General features: G+C 49.4%; 1 protein-coding gene across 1 annotated transcript; it reads right to left on the bottom strand.

Annotated features, from left to right (window-relative positions):
• Positions 1-10,041: 10,041 nt before the first annotated feature.
• LOC120679093 (probable cation transporter HKT7) lies at positions 10,042-11,801 on the bottom strand. The gene has a single exon (XM_039960598.1). The coding sequence runs from the start codon at positions 11,796-11,798 to the stop codon at positions 10,689-10,691; it is 1,110 nt and encodes a 369-aa protein (XP_039816532.1). The 5' UTR covers positions 11,799-11,801; the 3' UTR covers positions 10,042-10,688.
• Positions 11,802-12,096: the final 295 nt, after the last annotated feature.

Raw genomic sequence — 12,096 nt, 5'->3', positions numbered from 1 at the left:
CTCTCTTGTATATTGGTTCCTTCTAGAATTCCAGTTCTAGAAGGGAATCTTGCATGCATTGAGTATTAAATGAAGTCTATTTGTAAAATTTTTTCACAGATGGGTGAAACTTTGCACGACGAATCTAGTGAGCATAATTAATCTATGATTAGCTACAATAATGCTACACTAACCATCATCGAATCACGCGGTCAAAGGCCTCATTAGATTCGTCAGGGTTCCTAGCGCATGGTTCTGGAGTTAGCTTTATAAACTGTCTTTATTTAATACCCCTAATTAGCGGTCAAAGTGGTGAACAGTTTTACTTCTAGAGAAACCAAACGGGGCTATTCAAGAGAAAAACAAGTTGCTATGTTTGGTTTTGAAGAAGAAGAAGAGGAGCGAATAAGTGTGCAGTTACAAATGAAAAGAGTTAAACTAGTTACTGATGTCAAATAACGAAATATATATATCCTATCTAAATCTGCTACATGAGAGGTAGTGGTGCCTTACCATGTGAGCGCATATATATATATATATATATATATATATATATATATATATATATATATATATATATATATATATATATATATATAGGGTTTTGTTTAAAACTAGCATTGTGCTTGTGCGTTGCTATGATAATATAATTTTATCTGAACTTATATGAGACCACCAATTTTATATTCTTTCACTCCTTATACATGTCGTATCGTGACCGTGCGAGGTACTGATTATTGGTTTCCAATTAGGATTTCAATTAGTTTGTCCAGATTCCGATAAGGATTGCAATTGAAGGACAAAAAAATTATTATTTGCTTTTAATAAAATATATAATCGGAACCGTTCGGCTACGCTGGCTGTGCAGCAGCCAGCCAACATCAAGTTTATACAATGCAGGATGTATTGGACCTTTATGACCCAGTTCAACGACCCAACCAAAGCGCCTCGCCTCCAGTTCCATCAAATAAATTACACAACTGGCCCATGTTCTCCGTGGGCTGAGAAACCAGAGATCGTCTAGCACTTCAGGTGCTTCTGTACTCCCACAAAAAACTGGCTAAACAGCCCGTAAAAAATTCAACCAAAAATATGAAATGATAGATAATCCATGTTGAAGTAATAGCTGGTGGAATGTGGTGCCAAGCCTGCAAGGGCCAGGTATGGGTGAGTATGGACACATCGTCAAGGAGATCAAGGCGGCGCTGGCAAGTTTCACGTCGGCAATGGTGGTCCATGAAGGGAGAAACTTGAACGTAGATGCTCACAGATTGGCGAAAAGCTCGATCTATGAAGCAGTTGGAAGACATGTGTGGTTTCTTTCTCCTCCGGAAGGAGTTTTTGTACCGGCTACTTTGATATTTGAATAATGTTTGGTGCATTCCCTAAAAAAAAAAAGTAATAGCTGGTGGTGTTGATTGTTGAATTAATAAAGTTTTGTACAAGCAGAAAAAGGGAGACATAAATCAACATACACATTGTGCAGTTCGTACAATAGTTTTTGTTGCTGATACCTGCGAAACCAGCACCTGTTTCAATATATACGCTGACTTTACTTTTTCGTTTCTCCCTGTATTGCAACTCAAATTCTAGCCATCCATCCGCGACTACGAAAATGTATTTATTTTTAGAGTTGGCGCGATATCCACTCCTAGTTCTCGCAGCTACGAATAATTTTTTTAGAGGCGGTTAACGTGCCTGCCTGAAAATATATTTCCACGGACGGGTCACACCATCACCCGTCCCTGGAATCAGGCGGGTCACCCCCACCCGACCCTTTAAATCGGGCGGGTCACCCATGGCCCTCACCCGCCCCTACAAATCGATTTTTAGAGGCGGGTGGGAGGGTGATCCGCCCTTGGAAATGTTTTCCCAGCCCGCTAAAGATTTACCGATTTGAATTTGAAATTTTTGATTCTATTTCACACTATTTTTTAAAATTGATTCCCGCCAATTTTTATCTATCAAGCTAGTTCGCGATCAAGACATGTAATGTGTTTGATAAATATAAATACTTACACATACAAAATTAAATTATATTGAAATAAAATATCATTAGAGTACATCATTGAAGTGCATATTGAATACATGTTTCCGTCTATTCCCTAGGAGCGCTACTAGAGATGGCACGGTGCTATTGATTATCCCACTCATGAAGGCCAATGTATTTAGGGTCCATTACTAATTCTTGTACATCGTAAAAATATTTGCCCCTCATGTTGACCACTTCATGCAGAATGAAACAGCACAAATTGTCAACTACATTGAGAAGTTGTTTCTCCTGGAGCTGGCCATGGTGCATTTCCGCGTGAATCTGCAGTTATTGAATCCACAGAAAAAATAAGCAAGTGTTAGTTAGAGTAAAAAATAATATACGCATATGCATCAATCCCTAATAAAGAGTATCCCCTTATATGTTCGGGATCAGTAGTATATCTCTCTTGCACCCTATATGTTCGCACATGCACCCTATATGTTCGCACATGTAGTACCTATAGTACATGGAACCGAAAGGTTGTCATTTTCTCTATTCTGTCGGCTGGATGAGCTCCTCCTTTGACAATATGGTACCAGTAAGACCTGTTTTAAAAAAAAGAAATGAGAAGTTTTTTTTCGAAAGGCCAGATTCCCGGCTTTAATTAATAAGAAGAGATAGCAATACAGGCGCCAGGGGCACCACAGTTTTACCTGATCCGATTAGAAATCGTTTCAGGCTGGGGCATCGGAATAGCCCCACAACAAAGAAGAAAAACAAACAGAGACTACTCGCTAGGAGGTCTATCGACTAGAAAACCCAGGCGTCTAGCACCCGCCGCGGGCCAGGGCCTTGAAAAATCTTGGTTTTCTTCAACAATCCCGCTTGGTGTCTTCACTTCAATAATGAAAACTCTTCGATTCCTTTCACACCAGATTGACCAGGCCACTAGAAATGCCAGGGAGCGAGCGCCTGTAGCTTCAGGCGTAACAGATAGCGAAGGAGCAAACACCAACAGTACCGAAATATGGCTCCTCCAGGCGCCCAACACAGTTACTACAGCACAGTGAAGCGACAGAAACAACCAACCCTTGCGCTTGCCAAACTACAGCTGAAGAGACCATCATTTGAAAACTAGCAGGACACCTGACGAAACATGTAAGCAGAGACATCTAAACTGCTTCAACCTCCTCGGCTCCCGCTTAAGCTGCGAGAGCAGCAGATGCCGCCATCACTGCGCCGCTGGCTATATGGGTGACAGCGTTCAGCTGCCATCGTCTTCCTCGGGAGGGGACGCTGATACATCCGCTCGTACTTCTCCACTGCCTCGTCACCAATGGCTTCCTCCTGCCCAACCAAGTCAAGTTGCCTGATCAGACGATGTGTTGCCCTTCTGGAGACCGGGACAGAAGAGGGCCTCGCGAGGTGGTGGCGCTGCAGTAGAAGGCGGCTGCTGGACGGGTGCGGGCAGCTATGCTGGTGGAAGCTCCCTGAACACAGACCCAAGAAAACTGGCCCTGCCATCCTGGCTCATCAGAAGAAGACGGTCCGTCGTCAATGTCCATATGATGTACCTGATCAGCAAGAAGCTCCAGCGAGTTTGGCTCAAGACTCAGTTGAGCTCCCCAACCACACCGAACCTCCCTATCCATCTGCTCCTGCGGTCCACCTCGGCTGCACCTGCCCACACTATTAACCGGAGACTGCAGCGCAGCAGCGGCGACGCTAGCGCACTCGAACTCCAGCAGCATTGGATCTTGCACCTTCCCCAGCGGGAAGTCCGATCCTCACAAAGCTCGGGGCCCGAGGGAGTCCATGACAAGGTCGAAGTGGTTTCTTGTCGGGGAGGTCGCCTCCCGGCCCTGCCGACTAGGTGGAGCGTGTGGTGGCGACTGGGGAGCCGGCGACGAAGAAACCACCTCCCGCCCATGTTGAGGCTCCACACGGAACCCCGTGGAGCGCGAGCGGCGGCGTTCCCAACCCTCGTCGTCCCAGTAGGCCGGATCGCGCCCCCTGGTCGGAGAAGGTGGGGAGCGCGTGTAGCTCCTGCCTCGGGAGTCCAACGAATAGGTACCACCCCTGCCATGTCAGCGGCCCTGCAGAGCACGGCCGTCCACGAGCGTTGAAGCGCTCCATCCAGTTGCGGCGAGGATCCCGCCGGCCGTCATCATCAGGGTCGCGATCGCGACGTGCGTGAGGTGGCACCCCCCGGCACACAGATGGAGGTCTGGAGGTCCGGCGCACCGGCAAGCGTCCATCCAGGACGCCCGGGTGCCACAGAAAGTCTTTGAAGACAGGAAACGGCCGTCCCTCTGACTCCGGCAAACCGGAAGAAGGCAGCCCACTCGCCTGGGAACTCGGCGTCTGGGCCTGCGGCAGCGGACTCCACCTGTCCAGATGGATCAGAAGCTCCTCAGTCCCGCCGCCCGGGGGGAGTCGTCGCCGCGACCCCGGGGCGCGAACAGCCGGTGCCTTCAGGGAAGAAGGTCGCCAACTTGGAGCGCGGTAATAGGTCCGGGCTCCACATCCAGACCCAAACACTGAAGGATCTCAGTGTTGTCCTACCTGCGTGAAGGACACCGGCTCGATGTAATTGAAGGAGCAGTGGTCACCCAGCGTCTGGCGAACACCCGCTTCACACCAAGCGTACAGAGGCATCTTCTCAATGAAAACTTTGCAATGGAAGTAACAATTGGCCGGCCTGCAGAGTGCAGTGTCCCTCCAAGGTTGGATGAGGAAACGGCTGCCGCCAACCTCCACCTCGCGAGGCCCTCTTCTCAATGAAAACAAAAATCTGATTTCCTTATTTACCAGTTCCAGTACACGACTAATTTATTCATCGGAAATGCAGGTGTGTGCATGCAGTGTTGTACAGAAGTGGACCAGCAGAAACCTCTGCATCACATAGGATATTTACACTGCTGTACATCTATCAACAGGTGCAGGCTGTCCCAAAGCAAAAAGGTAAGGGCTCCACAATTTACTTAAGCGCAAACTTAACACTAGAGCTAATGATAGTATTTGGTGTTGGGAATTTGAGGGTTTGTCCCACATATTTCGAATTTGAGCATATGCATTCAAATTTGAATCAAAAGAAAATTGGAGTCTGGATGAGAAAATTATAGACACCGGAAGTTGGCCGTCGCCAGCTAGCCGTGGCTAGGCCAGGCACTTGGGGGGCCGGTCGGCGCCCTGTGGAGGTTGGCCAGTGCCCTGGGGAGGCTGAATGACCCTTGGAAGGATGATGGCTAGGCCCTGCTAGGCTGGCCGACGCCCTTGGACAGGCCGGGCCGGCTGGCCTCTTCCCTTGGCCCAAGCCGGCCACGCATGCAAGGAAGCACACCTTAACCGCTTCCCAACCATAGATCTAGAAGCGGTGCATCCAAGGGCTAGGAAAGAGAGGCCATGGATCCTATGACCCACATGTCAGTGGTGATCTAAACCTCTCCCGATCGTGTCAACCACCCAACCGTCGTCTAGGAGGGATCCAAGACATACATGTGCCAAGTCGGTAGAGTGAGTGAAGCTTTTCATATACATGCAACTTTATTCTAGTTGAGTGAAGCTTGCAACTTTATTCTAGTTGAGTAAAGCAGTAGAACTTAGGCTCTTTCTGAACCTAAGTATGGGTATAGTTAGTAAGGTTCTACAAGTCTTTATCCCCTTTGTGTACTTTACCATCTCGGGTCTCCAGTCTAGGTCCCTTTTCAACACTTGTTGGGAATATTCAGAGTTGTCTTGTGAGGTTAGTATAACACCTGCCCATGTGCACGGGCTGGTGTTATTTGATCCCCTTGCGGGTTTGCTGCTTGTTGTTTGGAGTTGTCAAGTGAGGCGACTGGTGTCAGATTTCGGTGAAAATGGGGATTGCCCAGGAGTTCAATAGACAAGAAGCCCACTTCCGGCATGTTACTCACGGGCTTGAAATTTGAAGCCTCTTTGTCGAATCGGGTATCAGCCATGAGCTTCATCCTAGGTTTTCTTCTTCATTGCGGGATGGATGAGGACTATTTGGTGGCAATGACTGTTGGTGGCAGCAATGGGCACTAGGTGCAAGGACTTATGAGCCTGTCAGGACTGTAAGAATTTTATGCCAATTAAACCAACCCTCTCTCTAAAAAAACCCTAAGGATTGCGAGAATCTGTTCGGAACGTTTGAGTCTTATTTCTTCCATATTTAAGAGTTGAAAGTAAAGCTCAATCTAGAAAGGGGGAAATGCAGTAAAGAAGAGAAGCATGCTAATCAATAAAATCACAAAAAAGGTAAATAGTGCACAAAATATTGTGATTACGAAACACCCACTACTACAAGAAAGCCATCACTGCAGGTTCCAAAACAGCCATCACTATCGGATTTGGCAACCGCCAGTAGGCGAGTGGCAGTGATAAGTCACCACCGGACCCTATTAAAAACAAAAAGCGCCATCGTACCCTCACTGCATGCTGCCCGGTTGTTGCGCCTACCATGAGCTGCTAGATCCTAGCCTCCCTGCAAATGTCGCCGCAACACCACGCACTCACGCGGCCCAAGCCATAGCATCATACACCCATGCCTCTAGACACCCATCACGTGCTGCTCGTGCTAACACAACCCTATTGCCTCGCGCCGCCGTAGTAGCCCGCCACCTGGAAGAAGGAGAGGGAGTGGAAGGAAGCACACTATGGAGAGGGTGAGTGGGAGAAAAGGGTGAGGCGGCGCACTGGGGATCTTCCCTCGTTGGATCTACCCTCCCCCTCGCCGATCAGGCCTCTTTCCACTCTTTGGATCTAACCTCCCCCTAGTAGGCCACTGCCGCACCTGGATGAGTGCATACCACCGCTCTTCGCTGCGAGCGTGGCCTCCGCACCTCGCCTTACCGCATCGAGTGGCTCCTATCACTGAGGGCCAAGTGGGTGGGGGGGGGGGTGTGACGGAACCACCAAATTAAAACTCTAATTAAGCGTAATAGCCGTCATTTGAACACATCGGGCGCATTAGCTTAACGGCTTAATTTGGCGATCCATTCTCAACCCACGGCCCGATCGAAACAACACCGGTAGTCTCACACGAAGGTGAGCGCAGATGGTACGAGCACAACACAAAACTTAAAAAAAATACAAACATCAAAAAGCACTGAAACATTTAGTTTACAAACCGGGTTCGAAATACATAATATTATACAAGTGTATCTGCCTTTTATGCAAAGTTTGATAAACATGGAATCTGCCCACTACAAAACATAAGAACGGAAATGAATTACACCCTCAGCCCACGAGTGTACAATTCCAACACTCCAACGCTACACTCCTGGGTCCTCGACGTTCCACCCATCCGCATCCAGTCGGACGAACTTGGCGCAACACGGACATAAGTCTACGTGTGCGGGTCCTGAAATCATTTTTCCCAACAAAACCCTGAGTATACTAATACTCCGCAAGGCTTACCCGACCAGTGGGTATAACTTAGCCCACATATCTAGACATGCTAGGCTTTTGGGCTGGTGGTTATTTTGCAGAAAAGCGACTAAAGTAATTCCTTACTTTCCTTATTTTAGCTCCAGATTCTATTTAACTTAACCATAATCTAATCATTGGCATAATCCAACTATAGCACTCATGTGAAGCAATAATTATTGATTCAATGTATGGATCCTCATATATATAACTTATCATCCCCAACATAACACTATGATGCGACGCAATGATCAAGGTGCTCATATCCGAGAGCGACTGACGGCGAATCGATCCGATTTAACCTTGCAAGGTGGACCTAACCAACATGGCACGCATTTGCCCCGTCGGACTATACATGCCAACCATTCCCCTCCCCGCCTCGAACTACAGAACCGCCCCACCTGCATATAGTCAGTCGAGCCCTACGAGAGACCACCAAAAGTAAACTTATGCAACCGAATTCTCCGCGGCCACTCGACTCGCCCAAAGGGGTGGGTAGAAGTTCTGTACTTTCGAAACAAGGCAGTACTCGTCTTACCAGTTTCGACTACCTCCTACTCCCAGCATGCGGTTAGTACAATTCAAACATGATCAGCAGGGCCAACAACGGTACGGTCCTCAATCGACTCGGACGGGGCTAAGACACCCAGGAACCCTGTCCTGCTGCCATACCTATACATCATCATCATTCCCCGCCTGGTCTCATATTTCCATATCAATTTCAACAACTCAGGCTGTGTATAAGTATATAACTTATATCTCGCGAGTAACCGGAAATTACTCGACTTCTAAATATCCTATATCTTGCGAGTGCAAGAAGCCACTCGACTTCTATCGAGAACTATTAAGCATATTATTTCTATCGTCATATACATGCTAGTATAACTCAGGGAAACCTAGGGATCATGCAACTAGGGTTCCAATCAAATCCTGAAACGTAATGCACAAGTAATAAATACATATATAGGTGTCATAATTTCAATTAATAGGATGTGCACCGGGGCTTGCCTTCGGGCTGCTGCTCGGCACTGGGCTCAGCTGGGCCTTGGGCCGGGTGCTCACAATTCTCCTGCTGAGCTTGCCCCCGCTGCTCCTGTGGCCCGGCGATCACCTCGTACACGGCTCCTTCGGCGGCATCGTCTACACGTATGCATATGACATGAGAATCCTTGCAGTATGATTTGTAACAAGCCTAAACCGTATACACGAACCACTACCCGAGACAACCCATCGGCCAAAATTTTGCAATACCCGGAATATCCGGAATTCAATCCGGAACATCCGGAATTTCCGGAGTATCCGGATTAATACCCGGAGTATCCGGACTCCCAAGTCCGGAGTTTCCGGGCCTATACCTGGAGCTTTCCCCGGAGTGCTCCAAATCCGGAGTATCCGGGCTTATACCCGGAGTCTCCGGGTTTCCTATCATTTTCGCCCCCAAAAACTGAAATCTTGATTGAGACAAAACCAACCCACAAAAATCAAAACCCTCCTAGACCCTAGTAGAGTGATTCATAAGAAGATGATTGACCCAAAAGAAATCGCTTAAAACATCCTAGAACGATCAATCCATTTATCCCTAGCTTTTGGCACCTTGAGTAAGCTTCCCTTGCAAGAAAACTCGAAAACGAAACCACCCCAAGATGGAATACTTGGAGGAGAGGATCCCCCATGCCGATTGGAGCTCCCTTAGTCCTTGGAATGGATTTGGAAGGAGGATTTAGGGTTTAGGGCCAAGGGGAAAGGGAGAGCTCGTGAGGGAGAGAGAAAAGGAGAGAAAACGGTGTAATAACGTTTGGGAACAGTCACAAGACCCAAAACACGTGATATAGCACTTCAGGTCCGGACTATCCGGAATAATATCCGGAGTATCCGGGTAAATCCGGAATTTCCGGATTCAAACCCGGAGCATCCGGGTTCCTCTGGCTCCAGAATTTGAAATCGAGTTTTGAGTCGATTTGTGACTCGACTTGTAACCGAGAGAATTGGATCACTAGTTAGTTAGTTAAACCCAAGTTTAACACTCGAGTGTTATAGGGGGGGGGGGGCAGAGGGGCAGCAAAGAGGGGAGGGGCAGCAAAGGGAGGGAGAGGGACCCGGCCAGCCGTTGTCACAGGGAACTATGGGAGATGAGAGATCAATGGAGAGGGAGGGAAGGGGAGAGAGAATGATGGGATAGATGGATAAGGGGGACAGAGAAGGACGGGAGACAATAGATAAGAGAGATGAATAGAATGTGTGGATGTGAGCTCTTCGGTGAAAATCCAATTTTTTAAAAAACTTTTGGGTCCGAAGTGTCTACCACTAACGGGCTTTTTGTATTACAAAATGACAGTGAAACTATATTATCACTGCTGGTTCTAATTTTTACTATTGGTTAATAGTACGAACTGGCAATGGTAAGGTATATATCACCGTCTATTTCTTTTAATCCTGCACTGATAAGGCCATGGAAAAATCGATGTAGTGGTAGGTGACCATTCCCCGTAGCTAAAGCTAAAAGTGAAACATAAGCTACCAATATTACTATTACTAGAGCCTCCATGTTTATCATCACGTGGTGTGCTTGAAATAGTGATCATAAAAACTATTGTGGAAAAAATATCATGCATTAATTTGCTAGACTTTAACTTTCATTGGTAATACTAGTAATTAGGTCTATCATAGTTTGTAAAAAAGCTCCAAGCCTACCATTACGAAAAAAAACAGTGTAAAATATATATCTTTCTATATATTTATGTCTAAATTACCTATCCCAGCAATTATGAAAATAACATAAAGTAAGCCCTAAAATTTAATATAAATTATCCACATTTACTGTTACATAAAATAACCTATAGTAAGCTCCTAATGTGTGTGTTTGCTAGACAGCTGCGTGTGTTTGCTGCAGCTAGGCAGCAGCAGTACGCAGCGCCTTGGCGTCGAAGCACATACGCGCGTCCCTGTGCCGACATCTATCAATCAATGCTTGTAGAATTAATTAAGGTCATGGTCCTACCACCTGCTCATGGTCCTCTTCATGTACTGTTCATAGTGATACACCGCCACGACCTTCCTGTCTCCGGGCCGGACCGGGCCTTCGTTCCACGAGAAGGCGAGGCCGCTCAATCATCGCCGCCGACACGCTCTGCTAGCTCATCGCCTCATCGTGTCGCCATGGCACTGCACCATGGCGTGATCGCCTCATCGTGTTGCTGGTCGCATCGAGCACCTAGCTAGCTAGTGTGTAAGCGATTCATGGATCTACTTAGAATTGCTAGCTACAACATGAAACAGACATGTGAGAGATGTATGGAGCCACTCACATCATGAGGACGACGACGGCCGGCGCGAGTGTGGACAGGTCGAGGGTGGATTCGCCGGTGTGCCGGGAGTTCACAGCGAGGGACACCGCGTTCACCACCTTCTCCACCGCGCTCAGGCCCCGCAGCGCGCCGCCCCACTCCATCCCGCACAGCAGCGCCGCCTGCATGGCGATGAAGAAGGCCACCGTCGCCGCCAGCATCCGGCACCGGAGCGGCGGGAGCAGGTGGTCGTACCCCGTCGTCTCCCCGGGAATCATCATCGGCACGGGCGGCTCCTCCGGCCGCAGCCGCCACACCACGTGCACGCAGGCGGCCAGCACCTGCGGGAACAGCGTGTTGCCCACCAGCGCCAGCGCCGCGAGCAGCACCAGCAGCGGCAGGTCCCGGCTGAACACCATCATGTTCTCGTTCGTCGGCACGAACCCGCAGTTGGCGAACGTGGACACCGTCGTGAACACCGCGAAGATGCCCACGCCAAGGGACTTGCGGCTCAGCGTCCACCTCGCGCCGGGCGCCGCGTAGATGTACGCCGCGACGGCGGCGGCGCCCCCGACGTTCGCCACTAGGAGGATAGCGAGCACGATGCAGACCAGCGAGCAGACCGCATCTCGTCGCCTCGGGGGATCCGGATGATCCGCGGTCGGGGGAACGCGCTGGTAACCGTTTCTGCTGGCCTCCGGGGATCCTCGCCTCAGGGGATCCTCCGCCTCCGCATCTCCTGGCGGCCTCGGGCTCGGGGGATCCTCCGTGGTTGCGGGAACGGGCTGGTAACTGTCGTTTCTCAGAATCATTAGCTTGGACACGAGCCCCAGGAACGAGAGGAACACCTCGCCTCCCGAGAGCATGAGCACGGTGAGGACCACGAGCTGGCCGTCGGAGAACACCTCCATCTCGGCGGCGGACATGCTCGAGACCGTCGCGGCGGACACGGCGGTGAACAACATGTCGATGCCGCGGGGCCTCCGGTTGGGCGCCCGCACCGTGAGCGCCGCGAGGAGCCCCCACCCGGCGCAGGACGTGGTGGCGAAGTAGATGAGGTGCCCGAGAGGGCTCACCGCAATGTCGACGACGGCCGCCGAGCACCGGTGCAAGAGCTGATAAGACATGCTGGACACAAATTTAGTACTCGTAGTAGGGTACGCAAGCACGGAAAATACAAATGGAGATCGAGAGACAGCAGACTTTTCCTTATATGGTAGTACTAATATGGTGGGCTATAGGTCCACGTACGCACGCGCTCATAGGTCTCCTCCGTCTCATGCCCTCGTCGCTTCCGGATACTCCCGTGCGACTTCTCCGTATACTCCCATCCTTTCCAGATACCCCCTCTCCACATCGCTCCATCCTTTTTCTCTGGCCGCGACGGCTGCAGAAGTGCAGCTCGCACTCGCACGTGTTCCCCCC

The sequence above is a fragment of the Panicum virgatum genome, chromosome 6N (assembly GCF_016808335.1).
Source record: "Panicum virgatum strain AP13 chromosome 6N, P.virgatum_v5, whole genome shotgun sequence".
NCBI classification, from domain to species: domain Eukaryota; kingdom Viridiplantae; phylum Streptophyta; class Magnoliopsida; order Poales; family Poaceae; genus Panicum; species Panicum virgatum.
Note: the sequence above shows the minus strand (reverse complement) of the source record. Positions and strands in the feature narration are given on the sequence as shown.

Coding starts and splice junctions, on each gene's coding strand:
- LOC120679093 (XM_039960598.1), bottom strand. CDS start 11,798: ATGTCTTATCAGCTCTTGCACCGGTGCTCGGCGGCCGTCGTCGACATT.